General features: G+C 38.2%; 1 protein-coding gene across 1 annotated transcript in view; it reads left to right on the forward strand.

Moving 5' to 3' along the window:
* The window catches only part of gpr107 (G protein-coupled receptor 107), a 79,987-nt gene that overhangs the window by 41,728 nt on the left and 16,113 nt on the right, over positions 1-22,146 (forward strand). Inside the window, exons 15-17 of the mRNA XM_052037065.1 lie at positions 6,232-6,281; positions 8,414-8,497; positions 12,262-12,383. Of these exons, the coding sequence (XP_051893025.1) occupies positions 6,232-6,281; positions 8,414-8,497; positions 12,262-12,383 (256 nt within the window). The remainder of the gene's footprint in view (positions 1-6,231; positions 6,282-8,413; positions 8,498-12,261; positions 12,384-22,146) is intronic.

Here is a 22,146-nt window from a genome sequence, read left to right on the forward strand (position 1 = left end):
AAAGGGCGACTTTCCATTATCCGAATGGCCATAAGGTCGCCTGTAATCAAAAAAACAAGTAAAACTTGTGTTGTAAATCTGAAATAACAACAGGAAATTCTGGAAATACTCAGCAGGTCAGGCAGCATCTGTGGAGGCTTCAGGTCAGTGACCTTTTGTAAGAACCAGGAAAATTTAGAAAACAGTCCTGTTTTAAGTTGCAGAGTATCGAGAGGGTTAGCAAGAACCATCTGCCGACCCCCACTTCTCTGCCACTTAAGAAAAACACATATTAACCAATATCTTAGTCATCAACAGTAACAAAGCAATGACTCTTCCTGATATCTCTGGCTTTGGCTCCCTCTTCACCTTAACATCTCTCAGCACATTGGGACATATTCTGATTTTAAAAGTACAGCACCCATGCACGTTGTTTCAGATAATGCCACAAATGGTATTGGTATTGGTTTATTATTGTCACAGTGAAAAGCTTGTCTTACAAACCGATCGTACAGGTCAATTCATTACACAGTGCAGTTACATTGAGTTAGTACAAAGTGCATCGATGTAGTACAGGTAAAAACAGTAACAGTACAGAGTAAAGTGCAGTGCAATAAGGTGCAAGGTCACAACAAGGTAGATCGTGAGGTCATAGTCCATCTCATTGTATAAGGGAACCGTTCAATAGTCTTTATCACAGTGGGGTAGAAACTGTCCTTAAGTCTGGTGGTACGTGCCCTCAGGCACCTGTATCTTCTACCAATGGAAGAGAAGAGAGAATGTCCCAGGTGGGTGGGGTCTTTGATTATGCTGGCTGTTCACATTGCACATTTCATAGGGCTTGAGTACAGAGTGAAGAGAATTTAACCCATCATCTAGGGCTAAATTCAAATATGATTTGCATGTCCACAATAACGTCCATTCTCTGAGATGAATCTGTATAATTGTTTTCCATAATTAGCTCAATTTAAGTGTCTGTATTGTATTTTTTGTGCTTTCTATTAGACTAACATCATTGTATTCTACAAAATGATCTCCCATAAGGGATAGTACTTTTTGAATTATCTAGTCTTTCTAAAATTGAGAAAGCCCAACTTGTCTGTTCTCTTCCAAACCAAGCCTTTTTTTTTAATAACTTTGTGATCAAAAAAGAATAAAGCTATCAGTCTGGTGCCTGATCATTGATGTCACTCACTCAGGCCTGAACTCCAATCATGGGGCAGAACAAGAGGTGGATTGATATGAATCCATATACAGATTCATGGGAAGCAGGCTGGCGGTTAGCGCGATGCTATTATAACGCCAGCGATCGGGGGTTGATTCCCGCCGCTGTCTGTAAGGAGTTTGTACGTTCTCCCGTGTCTGCGTGGGTTTCCTCTGGGTGCTCCGGTTTCCTCCCACATTCCAAAGACATACGGGTAGGTTAATTTGGGTATAAAATGGGCAGCGTGGACTCGTTGGGCCGGAAGGGCCTGTTGCCATGCTGTAAATAAAATTTAAATTTAAACCAAATGCTTCAGTGATCTGTAATTGTTTTAAAGGGAACTTTGGGTGGTAATGACTTAATGGTGACAACTATCAGCACTTTAAGCTATATGGCACTTTAGGCCTGTTCTTAATGTGCTGATAAATGGCCCCATTAGACATTTTGACTCATCCTATCACAGAAACTCACTTTGTTCTACATATTCCTCTCTCACTTTCCCTCCTACTGGAAAACCTACTTGCATCACTCTCTTTCCCAGCCCTGATGGAGGGTTGCAGATCTGAAACAATGATTGTTTCTGTTTCCACAGATGATGCCTGACTTTCTGAACGTTTCCAGTGTTTCCTGGTTTTGTTTCAGATTTCCAGCGTCTTTTTTAAATTCTTTTTCTCATTATTATCTACTTTTCATGTTGTGCTAGTTTCCATTTCCTTTGTTTTGGACAGGTGATATGACCTTTGCCTTGCTTTGGGGACATTTCAGAAGATGCTTTAATGCATGCATTAGTGAAGCAGCAGATCCCTATCATGGGTGATGCAGCAGTGCAAGGAGTTGACAAATCCAGCTTGGGCATATTGTACATTGTATCAAAGTCAAAGCAGTCCAAACATCTATTTGATATTGTAGGGGAGGCTTCCAACTTGATGGTCTCTCAGCATTGTCACATTTGCTTTGCTATTTATGAAAGGTGGAATTTTTTCATTTTAAAGGATTAATCATATTTGTCAAAATAATATAAAGATTTAAAAAAACTGGAGTCATTGTAAATGATTCTAGAAAATGTTAAATGTCGGTCTGAAGAGAAGGATTTGAGAGATGCAGGTGAAATGGAATTAAGTTTAGTGTGTAATGAATACAATGGCCTTTATTTTTATTAGAAATCTCTATCTTTCAATTGGGCTAAGGAGAAGTAAATCAAAATACCACGTATACAGAAAAATGTCGTGTGTGATGTGTCAGAATAAAAGCAAGAAAGCTTTTTTGTTTTTTAAGAAGTGTTGAAAACGTGAAATTAAATAACAATGACAGAATTTTATTAAAAGACAGGGACGCATACAAAAAGACAATTTAATCTTAACACTCGGTAAAATGTTCTTTGGGTAATTGGAGCTTTGGTAAATGTAGAAGTAGCGCGCACGAAATTGATGCTTTGCTTTTCAGGGTTTTCAGATCCACTCAGCTCTGTAATTTGAGTCTGAGATTTTAGTTTTCTTTATTAGATTTAAATGATCTGTGTGCAGAGAGCTACAGCAATAAGCCTATGGCCAGAAAGAAATTTGTGATCAGAGCAATTGCAAATATTTTCAGCAACTCTTTTAGAATTCACAGGCAAAAATCAAATGGAATTGATTTAAAATCGTGAGCTCTTCTGTGTTACGGAAATTTTTAGAGGTCCTGTTGATGCTTGGATAGGTAGCAGCTAAAGTATTTGTTGTATTTCTAATGTGAGATAGAGATTCTCCTCCAGACCTTCCATCCTATCATTATTGGCTACTGAAGGAAAAACAATGCAAAATTCAATGCAAAAGGGAAAATTTGTACTCCTAAGCCAAGGTATTCCCAAATGTATTGGTTTATTATTGTCACTTGTACCGAGGTACAGTGAAAAACTTGTCTTGCATACCGATCATACAGGTCAATTCATTACACAGTGCAGTTACATTGAGTTAGTACAGAGTGCATTGAAGTAGTACAGAGTGCATTGATGTAGTACAGGTAAAAACAATAACAGTACAGAGTAAAGTGTCACAGCTACAGAGAAGGTGCAGTGCAATAAGGTGCAAAGTCACAACAAGGTAGATCGTGAGGTCAGAGTCTATCTCATCGTATAAGGAAACCGTTCAATAGTCTTATCACAGTGGGGTAGAAGTTGTCCTTAAGTCTGGTGGTACGTGCCCTCAGGCTCCTGTATCTTCTACCCGCTGGAAGAGGAGAGAAAAGAGAATGAAAACTTAGATAATACTACTCTTGCTAGATGTATCTGGGTCCATCATGGGCCTTCTTTCTCTTCGTCTCCTTTGTTCGATGACCCTATTTAATAACTCAAACCCTCAACATAATTTAAACATTTATTTGATTGCAGAGTAAGGGGTTATTAGAAGGAAGACAAGCAAGGAAGATTGTACGTTCTGGAATGTCACTATAGCATGAAAAACGTGTAAAGTCATGATACTGGACAGAAACTTTGCCGTTGTCCTTTGGACTGCATTGCAGTTTGAACAGTTGGAAGAAATTTAAATTGTACATCAAGCAGACAAATATTTCCACATTTGGCTGCAGCCTTTAGTTGTTGTATTTTATCCACATTTACTTCATGATAGTTTGATAAATATGATTAATCGTTTAAAATGTATGAAACTACCTTTTGTAAATAGGAAATCAAATTCAACAGTCTTGAGAGACCATTACGTTGGGAGCCAATGCGGCAAAGGCATTCTGTGTGAATATGATATTAGTCAATGAAATTCATAAAATATTGCAGACACTGGAACTCTGAAATTAAAAAAAGGTGCTGGCTGGCATTGCTCAGCAAGTCAGACTACATCTGTGGGAAGAGCGACAGAGCTAACATTTCAGGTCAAGGACCCTTTTTCAGAATTGGGAAGGAGATAAAGTCAATGGTAAATGTATTACTCAATGGTAAACATGCTTGGACTGCCACAAATAGAGCTCCCATGCAAAAATCAAGAAGATGCTGGAGGAATTCAGCAGGCCAGGCAGCATCTGTGGAGAAAAACAGACAGTCAACGTTTCAGGTCAGGACCCTTCTTCAGGACTGAAGATAGGAAAAGGGGAAGCCCAATATATGAGGCGAGGGGGGGTGGGGAACAGAGCGGTGATAAGTGGACAAAAGAGGGGAGGCAGGGTGGGCACAAGGTGGTGATGGGTAGATGCAGGTAAGAGATGGTGATAGGCAGGTGCAGGGGTGGAGGGGAGAGCAGATCCACCGGGGGATGGGTCAAAGGTATGGAGGCAGGCGCCCCATGGGGGGAGAGGAGGAGAGGAAAGAGAAAGAGAGAAAGGCTAAGAAAGGGAAGAAAAGAAGAGGGGTGGTTTGGTTTACTTGAAGTAGGAGAATTCGATATTCATGCCATTAGGCTGTAAGGTCCCATACTGCTGCAACTATCCATTTTCAATTGTAAATTTTCCCTTCTCTCAACGTTTAGCTTTGGAACACCCTGCACGTCAAGTACCAGGCAGGAAATGGAGAAATAACTTCTTAAGTACACACAAGGATAGTAATCAGGGATGTTGAGGAATAGGGTAGATTTCCAAACTACTTGTGGCTTATGCTGAAAATATTTAACATTTGCTTGGTGAAGTAAGTGCTGGACAAAGGGAATAACCTTGAAAAGGAGGAATTTGCGCAGCTTTTAAAGAGCTTTTAAAGAGCTGCCTCAGACACAGTGGGCCGAATGGCTTCCTCCTGTGCTATGTTATTCTGGACTGTTACTACTTAAAACGGTTCCCTGCTTGTTTTTTTTTCTCTCTTGTCCAGACTAATCTCCTGAAGCTGACAGCACATGCTGTGTGAAACTGTGCTGGCAACAACATGTTTCTATACATAACTTGTGTGTGTGAGACTAAATAGTGGGCATCAACGAGAGCTCTACAGATTGAACTCTCATTTTATGTACAAGCTAAAAGAGCAGGTTTGCTGCCTGCTGTTGTGGGATTTGAGGTTTTAACTAAAAACATGGAGAGGAAGGCTGTGCGTATGCTAATCAGATAATATATCTGAATATATAGGGCATTTAAAACCTCCAATTGAAATCATCCTTAGAAAACTATATACCACAGAGACTCTGAGGAAGCCTGTGGCATATTATTTTGTGGTAATATTGAATATAAATATTCAGCATAGAAATTTCACGATAACCCTTCTGTGGTAGGTCCCAAACAAACAGAAATGAGCAGCTATTAATAGATAATGCTGGAACATTCTGTTTAAAAGTCTATTATCCGTGCCGCACAGCTGCCCAGGGAATAGCTCAGCACGGATCTTCAATACAAACAATGTGAAGAGGCTAAGCACCTGCTGACTTGTAACACACAAACTGGCCTGTCAAACAGCCACAACCAAGGCTTGCCATCTGCATAACAGAGAAGAAGAGAGGCACAGCCTGACAGGCCATTTGTTTCCTTTCTTCTGAATCCCTCATAGCTGGCTAGAGAAATGTTATGTTTCTCCCATGGTGTCCAGTCATAAGACATAACTACAGAGCTCCAGGAGCATGTTTCCATTGCTTCATTCTCTGCAGTGTCAGAGTTTGCGGTATCTTGGTTTTGCTCATACCAGGTTAAACTTAGTTAAAGGTCCACGTTGCAGTTTGTAGTATGAGAACTGCTCCTCTGAACTTTCCATTCTCATTCTGCTCAACTCTGCAGATTGAATTCCTCTTCAGGTGTCATTCACGATGAAATTAAGACATCATGCAACATACTGCTTTGATATATTCATCCTAACAATTTCACAAAGGACAAAAATGGGGGCTTATTATGAATTCTTCTTACGTTCCTTTTTTAGGATCAAAGATTTAGCCTTCACAGCTATCAAACCTTGGAGGCATTTTGTGCATCAGTCTTAATTATTTTTTTCATTGAGAGGCATAATAGTGGCCAGCAAGATGAACCATCCATGTAAGGAGATAAGCAAGAGCGAAATATAGTCACGCTTCTCCTCTTAAGTTGCCAGTACAGTAATTGTATTTTGATTTTTTTCACCTGAATTCTGTTAATTTTTTCTTTATTTTGTATTTTTCCAGCTGCAGTTAACTTGGCAAAACTGAAGCTCTTCAGACATTACTATGTTATGGTAAGTGTTTAGCTCATATGAAGCTGGCATGGTTGTATCAGGATAAGCATTCAGTGAAGTAGGTACCATGGCCTTGATGTTTATTAGTTCATTGGGTGGGATGGTACATATAGGCACAAAACCCATAAATTCAAGGTTTTTTTCCTTCCCACCCAATAGTTAGCTTGACTGATGGGGAAGGCTGTGCAATAGGATACAGCCGAGGAACTGCTGCATTTCATAGTTCTGTCGGGGAAATTGTGATTGCAGAGATTGATTAGAGAAGCTAACAGATTGGAGGGAGATGATTGCTGGCGTGGGATCACTGATTTTCGCAAAGAGTCCAGAATTGGATTTATTAATTGGTGGTTTGAGAAAGGTTGATGATGGTGGCTTCTGTGGGTAGATCAGTGGAGATAGAGTTTCTAGCTGAAGCTTGCTTGTCCTGGAGAGAACAGTCATGCTGTCCCTAGCTAATGACAAGTGTTGGAAGCTGCTTGATAAGGTGTACAATGTTGAGAAGGAAAACAGTGAATAGGCAATAGTATACAATTTTAGTTATGAGTTATTTTATGTCTTTTTTTTGCTTCTTGAGCTGCTCATAACACAAAAGAAACATTGTTTGCCTTTGCCAGCTGTTTTCAGGTATGCAATGTAGAAGCCTTGAAAATCTTAATTAAGGATAATGCGTGGCACACTGTGACCAGAGCTAAGAAATATGCCTTGGCAAGAATATAAAGCTTCAATTACAATCCAAAAGAGAAAGTGAGGGATCCTTTTCATTGAAATAAAGATACTTAAGATCTAATTGAGCTGTTCATATCTGAGGAGATTCCATCAGGGAGAAGAAATTGCATCATCCGATGAATTAATAGGTGACTCGATACTAAAATTTATCATCCAAGCTAAAAGGCAAAGGAATAAATTGGGATTTTTTTTGTGCAGATGGCAGAATTATTGCATGTTAGAGTCCTGAAGAAAATATAATTCTGAATAGATTTTGAAATAGTAAATATCTTAAAAAGAAATATTTAAAAGTAAATGCAGGGGAATGTGACAAAGTCTATACGTAGTTCAGAGAGCCAGCACAGCTGTGAAAAGCCATAAAATTCAATAAAAGCCTCACTATTAAACCAATTCTTCCACTCCACTTATCCAGAACATTTAAGTACTTAGAGTAGCTGAAATTAGCACAGTATCAAATTATCAGATCTTCAAAAAAAATCCTTTTATGATAGGATAAATGAGCAAAAATTTCACACTAAAGCAACAAATTCATCATCTGCTTGGATTGCTCAGAACCAGGCTGTCCATGTAATAGCTGGCACCTATAACTGTTTTTTTGCCAAACCTTAGTTTTCTGAATCAAAATCATGTTTGTTGAACTTTACCTTAAGTTCATTACTACTTTTGGATCATTAATTCCAAAGAATGCCATGACAATCTGCAATACCTCATTTTATCACAAATAATTTAAGAAATTAAATTGTGCTAAATAAAATGTAAGAAGAGCTAAAAGTAGTCATTATTTGAGTAATTAAGTTGTGTTGACTAAAATTTAAGAAAGGGGAGAAAAGAATGGGCTGTACTACCAACGCTACTCTGCCATTCAATTAAATCGTGACTTGCCCTGTTTTTCAAGTCCACTTTCCCCCCGATTCCCTCAGTGTATCAAAATCTATCAGTCTTGGTCTTGAATATACTCAATGACCAACTGACCAAATGAAATTTTCTGTGGTAAAGAATTTCAAAGATGTACAGCTCTCTCTCAAAAAAGTCTCATCTCAGTATAAAATGGCTGACCAAAATGGCCTCTGATTTCTCAGCTTTGACCAGAGGAAGCCATGTAAAAACCTATTCAGAATTCTGCTTTCTTCAGCCTTCTATTATTCAATAACTCTGCACAAAAACAAAATTCTCATTTATTCCTTTGATCTTTAGGCTTGTATCGTAAGATTTACCTTTCTAGTATCTGAAGTATTCTAATTGGATCACCTCTCATCCTTCTAAATTTCAAGAAATGTAAGCCAAACTTACTCAAGCAAATAAAGCTAATTTTACTTCATTGGCACTCAGCAAATAACATGGGTTGAAATGTAGATTTGGCTAAATTTTGATTGTTCTAAAGTGCTAATTTTGTTTCTTTATTTCAGATTGTGTGTTATATTTATTTTACGCGAATCATTGCAATCCTGATCAAAATCATCGTACCTTTCCAGTGGAAATGGCTATATCAGGTGAGCTCTCGCCACAAACAAACAAGTTAGTTCATCAGTTGTTTCAAGACCTCACCTACTATATTCTGCAATGAGATGCAAGAGTAAAGATTAGTTAGCTGGAGAAATTGGCAATTGCGGTTCTTAATTAGTTAATCATAATGGACTTGAATTGCCATATGGGATATCTATATTATGAAATGAAGAACCATACTTGCATAAAAATTGGGCAATCTTCTCCAAAATCCTTTTTAGTGATCAAAAGATAATTTAGAGTTTGAACAACTTATGGAAATAATGTGACCATAAAATTTTATTGCAGATTTTTAGCTTACTTTGTGCATGTGAAAGGCAGTCATACAAGAGAGATATTTTCATTGGCAGGGATGGTGCATCAAAACCTGATGCCATGAGGTGTGGAATATGGGCTCATTGCCCCCATCATCAAGGGTAATGAGGCCAAGAGCCAGTCTCACCCTGGCTGCATTAGCAATTAGCATTGGTGAGCCCTGGGAGCTTGTAATTTAAATGCTGGAATTCATAGAACAAGCAGCTGTGAAAGGAAAATAATGATTTTAAACCTTCAAACAAAAAAAATCACCCTGCCATTTGGTTTTTATCAAACTGAAATTCCTAGAGTTTGCTGAAATGTAATCTTCCACCTGAATGAGTATTATTTGTTTCTACATGTTCAGTAATTATACAACTTGAAGCTTGCCCACGCCTTACCAGAATTTCCAATCCTCTTTTTTTTTAATTAACTTTGTGTTGTTGTAGACCTGACTGGATCTAATGGAAATCTTGCAGACTCTGCAGTGTCCTTCACCTTGAATGTACATTCATTTTAAAAAGACAGCCCCACACATTATTACAAGTGAGGCCAAGCAAGAAAGCTTTTACTCTTTTATCTAGCATTGTGTCCACAGACCATGTTACATTTCTGGATTGAAAGAAGGGAAGGCAAAAAGGGAGGAGGTGAGGACCTATTGCTTTATCATGTGATAATTGCAGAGGAGCAATGATATTTAGACCATATAAGTTCATTCTTCCAGATACAATAACTGCACTTTAGATGGTAATGTTAGGTTGTTTCTTAAATAGTTCCAAAGCTTTTATATTCTATTAGTATGTCCAAGAGTCCATTTGCTTTTTGAGTACTCTGCATTCCTAATATCAGTGTTAAATTGACCCTTTTACTATATTGAACCCCTCTTGTAAGTAATTATTCAGTCTTGCCCTTTCCATTAGTGTTTTTTACTGTGTATAATACAAGATCACCTTTTGGGCACTTCCTGAAAAGGCTAAGTTTTAATTCTGAATCTACATGGGAGATGAGGAGTCAGCCTCCAAGAAGTGCATTACTGGCAGGGCTTGAATGTCACTCATATTTTTCATTGGCTAAAATGGATGCTACATTCAGGTCAAAAAGCAAAAAAAAGCTACAGATGCTGGAAACGCTCAGCAGATCAGGCAGCATCTATGCAGAGCAACTGAACTGATTGCAGGTCAATGACCTTTCAGAAAGAGGAAGATATAGAAAACAAAAAGGTATTTAAAGTGGCAGAGATAGGGAAGAGTCAAGAGAACAAAGGGTATGACTGTGATGGGGTGGAGACGAGACGAGATTGAATGACGCAAATGGTGGTGATGGTGCCAGCTGAAAGGGGGCAGTGAGGGCTTGCTAATTGCAGCTTTTCTATCTGGAGAGACATACATAGAAGATGAATGAGAACAATGGAAAACCTGAAAGGAAAACAGTGTTGGAATTTTTAATCACAAACACTGCGGTTGCTGGAAAACTAAAATCGGAGAATGCTGGAAATACTCAGTAGACCTCTCACAAGCCGGAAAGGCAGGTTGCCTGAAATTGAAGTCAATGCTAAATCCTGAGATCTGCCGGATTGGAAGATGAGAAGCTGTTCCTCAAGCTTATCCTAGTCTTCTTGGAAAAGTGTAGGACACCAAAGATAGAGAAGTCAGAATGGGATAGAGAACTAAAGTGACAAGCAACCGGAAGCTTGGGATCACTCCTGCAGACTGAACACAAGTGTTCTGCAAAGTGGTCACACAATCTGCATTTGGTTTCTCCATTACAGGGAAGAACACATTGTGAGCACTGAATGCAGTAAAAAGTGCAAGTGAATTGCTGTATTCAAAGTGTCTGCCCAGAGCACTCTACATTCTGATTATGTTCTGCATTTTAGTGATCCCAGTTGATTAGCACCTATACCATAGATACTGAGTTGACTAGATTTCTTTCAATTTCATTCTCATAGAAGAGCACTTTACACTAGCCTACTTTAAACTCCATCTACCAGTATTTTACCTACTTAAATAACTTAACAATTCTTCCTGTACTTTCTGAGCTGCCCTGATACTCCAAGTTTGGGAAAGTTTGTTTGGATGTATGAGGTCATCAAGATTTTGAAGACAAACAGTCCTCATACTAGAATTTAAGAACAGAAGAAAATAGGAGCAGAAGTAGACCTTCCCTTCCATTCAACATGATCATGGCTGATCTGCCCCAGGCCTCATCTCGTCTGTGTATGTTTCCCATAGCCCTCATTTCCCTGATCTTCTTATTAAATATGCTTCCTCTGCCTCTGATGATCTAACCTCCACAACTCTCCAGAACAGAAAATTCCAGCAATTCACCATAAACTGCGAGAAAAAGAGAATGTTAATCCCTGTGATGTTTTCAGAGGATCCCTCCAATTATTTTGTTTGTACCTATGTTATTCTTAATGCTCTACCAGGGATTTTTAATGGCTGAAATGTTTTTTTGACAGAATATACATCTTGTTCATTTTTTGACATTTAAAAAAATTAGCGACCTGACTGTATGTTGCTCAGCTTCAGAGATCACAATATATAAACGCACATATATTTATAATTCTGGTGCTGTTACTTCATTGTTGTGGCTGCGAGAGCAGAGTTCGAAGTGGAAAGAGAAAGCACATTTAACATCAGTCTTCTAGAGCTACGGGAAGGAAAATTCTGTCAGGAATCCACTCCTCCTTTCTATGCAGTGGGCTGTTGCTGTGATGGATGGCCAGGGCAGTATGGGGATCAGTTGTGATAGCCACCACTGGGAATATAGGTTAGCAGTATTCATTGCCTCATCTTGCATTTGAAAAATGGTCACTACTAAATATTGTCTGGGAAATCCAAAATCAGTCCTCCAGGGGAGAAAAAGGGAGAAAATTGATTGAATATATTCAAGTGTAAAAGAAAAATACTGGAAGAGTCCACTAACCTTTAAAGGCTGTTATTTGGTGTTTTTGTTAAATTACACAGGCATTGAGACAAATGTATATTTGCTCAGGGAAAAATCGCTATTGATAATTTAACTTATTTTATATTCTCATGTAATTTAGAGATGTTCCCCATAAATGATTACTTAATTTTGCTCCATGTACTTAATTTGCTAAAGGCAATATATTCCGAATAATGTTAAATTTAATTTTCTCTATTTGATTATCTTTATTACAAGATGATTTTCCTGGATGACTAATTATGTGATCATCTGACAATGACTGAGCCTTGCACTGTGGTTTGCTAGGTTGTTGAACCTTTGTGCTATTTTTTCATTCTTGCAGAAGTGGAGTATGAGCTCCTGGTCTTTCTCTGACTCCTCCTTATTACCTTCAGTGCATGTATCTATATTTAGAGCAAAAACAGGAACAAATGTGTGAATGTTGGCATCAAATTTTCAGGTGGTCAAGAATACATTCACTGATCCAAAATCCAAAGGACTATTTTCTGATCATCACTCTTAATTTAAGTTCCTAGATGAACTCGCCACACTTGTATTTTTCTGTTTGACGGGATACAAGTTTCGACCAGCTTCAGATAATCCCTACCTCCAACTGTCTCAGAATGAGGAGGATGTCGAGATGGATGAAGTGTAAGTACTTCCAACTTGGCTTTATCTTCAACTGGAACAGTCCCAATGATTGTTAATATAATTTTGTGCTCTGTGACTGCAACTGAGGACCACTTTCAAAGTACAATATCCATAATGTTCTAGACTCCTGAGGTGAGGGAGGAAAAAGAGAATGAATTGTCTTCTTCCACTGGTTTGAAGGTTCCAGTCGTCACAAACCAAAATCTGATTTATACAGGGGAGCACTCGGCCTGCTATTGGGCCAGCTGGTAAAGTCATTGAAAGTTCTTGTGAAAATTGGTCTAAAGTTGAAAGTGTCTAAACTCATTACGACAAATATGAAGTATAAAGTGCCCCATGGATTCTGCCACACCTTTTTAAAAAGGTTTTCAATCAACATGCTGGGAGTGAAAATGTTGCAGCCACTTGCATATTTCCAAATAGCGACTGTGAATTCTCTGCTGTGCTTTTGCAACTACAAATGGGGGAGAGGGTAGAAGCTGGGTGCAAAGGAATATATAGAGATCAAATAATTTTTACCCCAAGATTTTCCCCTTTTTTGTTGGATGTGAGAGAGGTTATTCTTGGTAATGGACTATTAAAGAACTAGCAGAAAACTGCCCATGATACATGATGTGACTCTGTTGTCATGTTCAATCTCCCATTGAACTATTATTAAGTGCTTATTTCCACCTCTTGGATTACATTTTGAAACTGATGCCTATTATCTTTGTTCATTGGGTGTGGTGCAGCCATCATTAATAATATTCATGTATTATATAGTTATTCCCCAGGGATCCAAGGTCAATCAGAACAAAGTGTAAATTACAGTTTAATATCACATTTCTTCTTGCTGGGGAATCCACAAAGTGAGTAGTCAGGCAAAGCAAGAATTAACGTTTTCTAAATATATTTCTGACATAGAGGTCATGGGGAGAAAGAGCAGGACATCTGATGGGGGGACAAAACAGCTAGTATTTAATAAGCATATTATATTATTTTAAAAGGGCAGAAGCAGTCCAAAGTGCAAATAAAATTATCCCATTAATATACTGAAATGGCTTCAATTTGTATTTTATAAATCTTTTAATATCCAAAGGCCAATCATAGGAGCACTGTTTAAAATTTGACAGGCAGCCATATATTAATGACCAAAAGCTTGGATGGAGAGGTAGGTTTAAGAAAAGTCTTGGAGGAAAGAGATGATTTGAGAGGGAATTACAGAATTTAGGGCCTTGGTACCAGTGTTGGAGTAATTTAATTCAGGAATAATCAAAAATCTAGAATGGTAGATATGCTGATATTTTGGAGGGTTGTATGGCAATCATTTGCAGAGATTTGAAAACCAGGGTGAGGATTTTAAAAATCAAGACTCCTAAACTGGGAGCCAGTGTGTGTCAGCAGGCACAGAGGTAGATGGATGAACAAGGCCTGGGGTGAGTTTAGACTGGGGCAGGTGATTTTTGAATGACACAAGTTTCTAGGGGTGGCAAAAGTGAGGCTGCTTAGGAGTGTGTTGGAATGGTCAAGTAGAGACAAAGGTATTGATGAGGTCAGCAGAAGGGGAGAGAAATCATGGTTGGAGTTGGGTGAATTTGCAGAGATATGAATATTCTTAGTGATGATGTTTATTTGTAATCCCAAACTCAATTTGGTGTCAATTATGACATCAAGATTACAAATGGTCTGACTCAGTAAGTGCAAAACCATTAATTACAAAAAAAATCATATTCCTGTACTATAGTATCTTTTGTTCATGACACCTTTTGTAATTGAACCTGATAGTAGGGTGTGACAACCTCAACATTGCAAATTCTTGTAACAATCCCATTGAAGACCTAACAAGTAATATAGTGGGCAGGGTCAAGCTCCAGTTTGTACCTGTTTACTGTTCAATGTTTTAATATAGCTTTAGCATTCATAAGTGCCCACTGTAGTGTAGAGGTCAGAGACGTGCTGAAGCCAGTGCACTTGCTTTCGGTTCTGCTGCTGGATTCGTGAGTCCAGAGGCAGTTCTGGATTGTACAGAGCAGAGGGAATGGATTGAGTAGCATCCCCATTCATTTGAATGTGGTCATTGAACTTGCTTAAAAAGATAGGTCAGGTTAAGTTTTAGTGTTGATATTGCCTCATCTCATTTTATTAGTAATTAATTTATGTCTTTGTCTTGCACTGTACTGTTGCCACAAAACGACAAATTTCACAACATATGTCAGTGATAATAAACATTATTCATTCATTCTAATTTGCAGTAGTTTAATATAATTTAATTATTTTTAATTTTTAAGTTGTTTAAATCCTTTTACATGTTGAAGACATTTAAAAACAATGAAACTTGCCCTTTGCCAGCAACAAGGCACTGGGCTGAGCGTGATCCAGCCCAATGAGATTTCCCACAGAAGCTTGATTGTCATGAGTTGTCGATGAAACTTGCCATCCAAGCTTGTAATTTAGTAAATAATGTGTGGCCTTTGATTTGGTTTTCACCTGAAATAAATGTCAAATAAAAACAAATGTTGGAAACATGCAGATTCAGTTTTATTTAATTCTTCATAATTCCTTTTTAATTATTATTTTCAAAACTTTGTAGCTTGAGACTGTGCAGTTAAATGACCTAATTTATACTTCCTTTGTTTTTAGTCCTCTTCAATGTAAGTTATCACTTGAAGTATGCGGAGCATGAATTGTGGCCTGACCAGTGAATTATAAAGTCTCAGCAAATTCCCATTGACTTAATTCTGTATTTTCAAGAATCCTGTGAATTGCTCTGCCACTCTGTAAAGTGGAACAATGCTGTCAGGCCTTGTTTCCTGACTCTGTACTGCTCCGATTTTCAGCAAAATCGGAGAAAATATGTCAATCGTCCTTTTCATTTTGCCTTGGGAGAATATCGCTTTTCCTGAAATATAGCTTCCTCTCTTAGTAAGGGTATGGGATGCATGATGTAGCCTGTTGAACAAAACTTGTTGCAAAATATTTGAGAAAAGTCAATTTGACCGCATGCTCCAAATTGAATACATAGGTGCAGTGTAGCCACTTAATAGTTCATAAAGAATTGACCTAACTTAATGAATTGCATGATTGGATCCAATAGCTCTCTCCAAGGCAACACAGTTTATTGATAAGAATTCTAGAATGGTTGTCTTGACTTCTAAACAATTTATTTTAACAACTTTAACATTTTAGCAGTAGTTGTTAATCTCTTGTTACTTTATTCTGCAAAAAATTTACTGACAGACTATTAATGCCAGTGCTGATTTAGTGAAGTTGAGTTGCTTGGGTAGAGAAACATAGCTTAGGATGCAATGGGTTAACTGTTCGGCTTAACTGCACACAGTTTCTCAGTAAGTGCATAAGTGGGACCTAGAAATTGCCCTAACATTATTTTTTTCTGATGAGGAGCAAGCTCTGCACGCCTCCATATGTAAATTTTAATGGAGTAATTTAGTTAATATACTTGAGCAAAACTGAAATGTTGAGCATTGGGCTAAATTGCAGTTTTTTTTGCTGGAATGTAAATCATCTTTGATCCTCCTGTTGTGCAAATCCTTATTTTGTAAGTGGTTTGGGGCTCGTGCTGTTATATCCCATGATTTTAAAAGCATAAATTGCTGAGAAAACACAGCATGTTGAACAGAATCCAAAAGCGAAAAAGTGAATTAATGTTATATTTGGAGGTGCTTCATCTTGTGGTTTTAAATTGCAATGTTGTTTTTCCAACCTTTTTTTTGGCACAATCTGATTAGCTCATATTTCATTTCTCTCATCTCAAAGTTGTGCAGTTTGTTAACTCTTGTATAGCTTGGGCAGGCAATCAGCTGGCAGAGTTGTGAAATAATGATAAGCATTGATTTGATTGAACCGGGGGACATATCTCAGTTACTCAATGCATTACACTAGCCATTATGTCCTCGGGGATAAACATAAGCCACAGCTTAATGGCTTATTTTTACCTTGTAGTCTTGTGAATGTAGCAAGAAATGTTTATGATTATATGTGGATCAACAGTGAGAACCAGAGGCTGCTGTGTTTTTGACCCCTGGAAATCATGGGAACTTATTATCTTGTTTTAAGCAGCTAATCAAGATTTTCAATTGATTGAAAATCCCTTACTCTGTTGAAGAACACAGATTTGACATACAAGGGCATTAAATGATCAACTCGTTATAGACAATTAAAACCTAAGAAAATGCTGAAAGTTCACTGCAGCTGATCAAAGAGAAAAATGGGTCAATATTTCAGTTGCATCTCATTAGAGTTGACTCAAGATATTTTTTTTCCTATTTGATTCTGATGGACTTGTATATTTCTGTAAATGTTTCTTTTTATTTTTTGTTCTGTTAAAGTAGTTACTTAGGATTTGCTTCTCATTATCTGTACTTTGCATGATAAGGTGTTATGTTTATTCACAGATTATAAAACAATACTCAACAGAGATGAATGTGTCTGATATTGCCACCTGCTTGTTTTAAGAGTGCCTTACTCATCCTCTGTTTCTCTTTAACATGTTACAAATTTTATTTTCACATGACATGATTGATTGGAACAAATTAATTTTTTTGCATCCACAACTATTTTCAGTCTATTTCTTACTTTGAACTCATACTCCATCGACCTGAATCATAACTGAGTACCATACTCCTAAGTTGTTTTTAACTCTTGGAAGAGAAAACAACTGCGCTAATGCAGTGCAATTTTAAATGTGCACTCCTGAGATGGGTTCAGGGGGTTGAGAGCTATCAAAGTGTGGATATGATGGCCTGTTCCTCATAATTCTTAGATTTATCTGGAGGTTTTCTTTGTTCACTGCAGAGATGAACAAGGAACAATGTTGATGCTGATTTGTAGGAGCTTCATTAAGACAGCTTCCCTTTGTTGTTAGTGAAATTTGAGAATCACTACAGTCTGAAGGAGGCCATTTGGCCCATATAGCCCTTGCTGATACTGCCAGCATTTTCCCACATGACCCTGCTGCTTTTCTCTGTCAAGTATTAATTGATTAATGCTTCCAAGACTTGGAGGGCAATAAATAATTAAGTCTGTGTCCACTACCCTTTCAGGCAGTGAATTCCAGGTCTTGAGTTCTCAGTGTATGTGGAAAAGATTTCCCCATGCCAGCTCTTGTTTTGTAATTTAAGACAAAGTTAGGAAGCAGGAGGTGTTTACCGCATGATCATGGATAGATTTCAATACAAATCAAAGCCTACCATCTAATGGAGCTCCACTTGTTGTGAAATGATTTTCCTGAGTGGCTTGTTCTAGGGGGAAAAAATGCTAATTTTTTGTCACTAATGAGACAGCTGACAATTACACTCCCACAAATAGTTATTGTAATGGCAATTGTGGAGGTGTTAATTAATTGTTTATAATCCAATTTGAATCAAGCATAATGTGACTAATTATTTGATCTTTGGCCTGATGGTCTCAGCACACTGTTACAGACAGGTGGGAATTGAGAGTATAGGTACAGTATTGTCCTGCCGGGTTTGATTACTGACCTAATATCCAGGAAAAAAAACCTTTGAAATAGACTTGATTTTTAAAAATTCATTGCAAAGACTTCTTGCATTTCTGTTAACCAGAGGTCAAAATAAATGATGTGGATGAGTCCAGTCTTGTTTAAAATGCTGTTGAGATATCAGTGTACAGATACTGAAATGAAGTGTTCCAAAGGAAGACAGGATCCATTTTATTATAATGAAGTCTTCCTGATTCAGTGTCAGCAATAGTGAAGTTTGAAGCTTGCAAATTTCAATTTGTTAGATGTGGTAATGGAATCTGGGAGCTATTCCCAAAGATAAAAATAGAGGATGATGAGGAGAGTTGTCTCATTTTTCAGAGAAATGGCTGGAGATCACTTGTAAAAGGAAATTTACTAAAGATGTGATATCAGTTTCCCACCCTGTTACCCATTGATGCTATATCAACCACAATAAAACAATTGAGGGGAAACTGAGCTATCATGGATGAAGAAAAAGAGTTTTCCCATCAGATTGTTGCTTGTATTCAGCCTGTGAATTAGTTTGAATATTATGGTTTGTCAGGTGAGGGAGGTTGATAAGAAAATGTGGGATGTGCTGATTGCCATATGGTGCCTCTGATAGCAACAGTGCATCATGGTTGAGATCAATTCTTTCCATTCCTGTGTGAAATATGTTTGAGGAATGTGAGAATAAAAAACACTATGGAGCTTGTATGAGGAGTGTGGAACATAGTGCCAGTAATCATAACAGAATAAACATGATTACGTGCATTGTGGCCTGAAATGACAATATAAAATTGATAGAATAGTATTAATGTCAAAATGACTGATTTCAATAAGAATGAGGCAGGTGAGTTAGCAAACTGCATTGCCCAGTATCAAACTTCCTCGGATTTACCAATTGCAACCGTGGGACAACACTGAACAAAGGTCAGGGGTTTCACTGAGGGAAGAATTTTTGCTGACTTTACCAGCAGGTGATGTCTGGCTGCAGAAGAGAAATCTAGGACTCTGAAGATTGACTTTCATACATAAAATATATATTTTATTTTAATCTGGCACATAGCTTTACCTTTCCTGCATGTTTTGCCATTACCTTTGTGCTCTCATACTGTGAGAATACTATCCATGAATTTGATCTTCTACCTGAATATTAGGAAAAGCAAATCCATTTCTCAGACCTCTACCATAAACTGCTATGCCTTTCTACACAAACCATTTGCAGCCCTGGTTTCGCATTTAATCCTGAACAATGTTTTGGTCCCCATACCTTTTCTGACACACAGTGCCTTTGCTCACCTCCATAGCATCCCCTGACTCCTTCCACGGGCCAAACGTTTGACTGTTATAAATTCACTGGGTGGTGAAGTTGAATGCTCCATTCGGGTGAAGGTAGATTTTTGATTAGTCGAAAATTGCTACTCTTTCATTGGTAAAAATCCACCAATTAGGAAGTTGCACTAACATGGGAAACTTGTTTCTAATGTGTTTGCCTGGGGTCCATGTCTGTGATTTTAAAAAATGTTGAAATATAAATTAGTTCTGTGTATTCTGTCCTCCTTGGCAATTAGATTGTACTTTTTTTTGTTTCTATTTGTTTGCTTTGATGAATTAAGTAAGATAGTTCCTTCACTTCTATTCTGAGAAATGTTTACTTTTAAATTCAAACCAACAAGACCAACCAAGCTGTTGGACCACTTGATAATATGCAATAAGCTGAATGTACTTGCAAACCCAGTGATTTTCCCAATGCAACTTCATGTTGGTAGGTCTTTGCATGCAGTACTTGTCACTCATAAACTGGCATGTGTTTAAGGTATTAGGGAACAGAAGCTCAATTATTTCACTGTCCCAGAATCATGGTACAGCACAGGAGCAGGCTATTCAGACCATCAAATCTGCACCTTTTTCACTTCCTTGCCCATATCTTTGTTGGATATGTGAGAGGCAAGAAGTTATTGAGAAAGAAACTGAAATTCATTGCAATGTTCCACTATTGTCCAGTTTTATTTTTGTTTTAAGTGCAGAAGGAATCTTGTGTTTTCTTTTCATTTTCTTGTGACATAGAAGGACATCATTTGGAAATTGATGGGATTGCGCTGGGTCGTCAACCACCCACCTAAACCAGGGGTAACTTACAGGAGCCAATTAATCGCCCTCTGCCAATTAACCTGCTGATCTGGGTCATTTTTGTTATATTGACACATTTTTCCTGCACACCGAGTCTTGTCTGCTAGTGATAGGAGCACAGACTCTACGGGGATAACAAAAAAGCATGGATACCTCGGCAATGACACCATGGCTTCTATGACACATAGCAATCAACCTCTCCCATGGATATTACAACAAGGTATGTTTCAAATTGTATGTTTCAGCTTGTCAAAGCAAGCGTGGTTTGCTTTAGATTTACTGACTCCTTACAGGGGGAAGATGGATAAGCTTTTGACTTTCCTCATCATCCAAGGCAGCTGGCGGCTACCACTAAAGCAGCAAACAGCAGATTTGTCAGCAGAACTACCTACGTTCTCAATCCCAGCTCTGGTCACAAACCTACCAACATTCCTGATCCGTGGTTTCCCAATCCTGGCTCCAGTTGCACAGTCTGTACTCCAGACCTTAGATCCAGCAACAGCCATAAATTATTACTTTAACTAAAACACTGTCATTACAGGACTTGGGAAGTCACATACATAGAAATAATGTGCAAGGTTGATGTAATTTTACATATTCATGAAAAATAAAACTAAAAAAAACACCTGGCCCAGGTTCCTGACCCCAGCTTCAGCCACACATCAGTTATTGGTATTACACTCCTTACCAGCACAACACTTCAAATACAATCCATCTCTGGGCAAACAGGACTTGTCAGACACCACAGGAGATGGTTCTGGAGGCTTACGTTATTTTTACCAACACCTCCAGTAATGTATGGCCAACCTCGCATGTACATGGATCTGCAGATACCAAGTTGGAGGTTAATGAGGATTTAGTGCATTATAAATTCCTGCATGCAAAATTTGTTATGAATTTTGCTTGTGCAAACTTGTCTGTCCCAAACAAATGGATCATTTTGTTGCTTTCTGCCCAGATGCTGCACAGCTTATAAGAGCCCCTCTGGGAAAACTTAAGTGTTTGGGGCCTGTTTTATCAGCAAATACTGTAGGTTCTCATTCTAAGTTGCTCACTTTTTGTCTTGCTGCTTTCCAATATTGCTGTAGATGATTTCATTGGTGGCCACTAGCTACCATCTGCCATGAATGGTGAGGAAAGTCTTCCTACCTGTAAGGATGCAGTAAATCAAAAGCAAACCACGCTTGCTTTGATAAGCTGAAACGTACAATTTGAAACGTACCTTACTATATCCATGGAGGGATTAATTGCTGTATGTCTTTGCAGCCATGGTGTCATTGACAGCAGCCTTGCAGCATCCATGTTTTTTGTTATCCACTTAGAGTCTGTCCTATTGCCAGCAGATAAGGAGTCTTAGTGTATAGGAAAAATTTGTCAATATGACAAAAGAAGTGACCCAGATCAGTAGGTTAATTGGCAGAGGGAGATTAACCGGTTCCTGTAAATTATTCCTAATGTAGGTGGATGGTCAAAGAATCCACAGCAAGAAAATACTGGAAAGCAGATTTTCACCTGAATATTAATTCTCTTTATCTTTATCTTTGCTTTGCATTGGCAATGATCCAAAAAGAAATTGGAGAGAAGAATACCTATCGAATGATGTGCAGGAAAAGATTTGGAACTCAGTGCCTAGGATTTTACGATCCATTGTAATGACAATGAAACTATCAAGTGGTTGACATCATTATACAAATTGAACTCTTTATTTTCCAGCTTTTCTGTGAGAACTGCTCAATGCAAGTGCATGCTCAGAGTTTCAAAACGTTACTGATATGGGATCCTAAAGATCCCTTTGAACTTGCACCTGGTGGCAGCTGATATCCAGGAAAGGGAAAGTTGAGTGGTTGCTGGATCTTTGTGGCCAGCTATTTTTTTAAGGTCAGTGGCAAAGGTTTCATTGCCACTTGCTGCAAAGTCCAAGCCATTCTTTTCCTCACCAAAATCATCACCATCTTGATATTGGTCAGAATTGGCATTGGTAACCCCAGGAATTGCTGCCATGTGAAACCTAGAGAATAAGAATTCATATCTCCTGTTAATACCAGATGCACTGTCTCCTCTAAACAGATAATTCTAAAATGCCTGTGCATTGATGACAGCATTATCATTACGCCTTTCACATTCTCTTCCTCGTTCTTTCCCAGTTCCATCGCCTACCTCTTGCCCTACCAC

The sequence above is a fragment of the Pristis pectinata genome, chromosome 23, assembly GCF_009764475.1.
Source record: "Pristis pectinata isolate sPriPec2 chromosome 23, sPriPec2.1.pri, whole genome shotgun sequence".
Taxonomy (NCBI): domain Eukaryota; kingdom Metazoa; phylum Chordata; class Chondrichthyes; order Rhinopristiformes; family Pristidae; genus Pristis; species Pristis pectinata.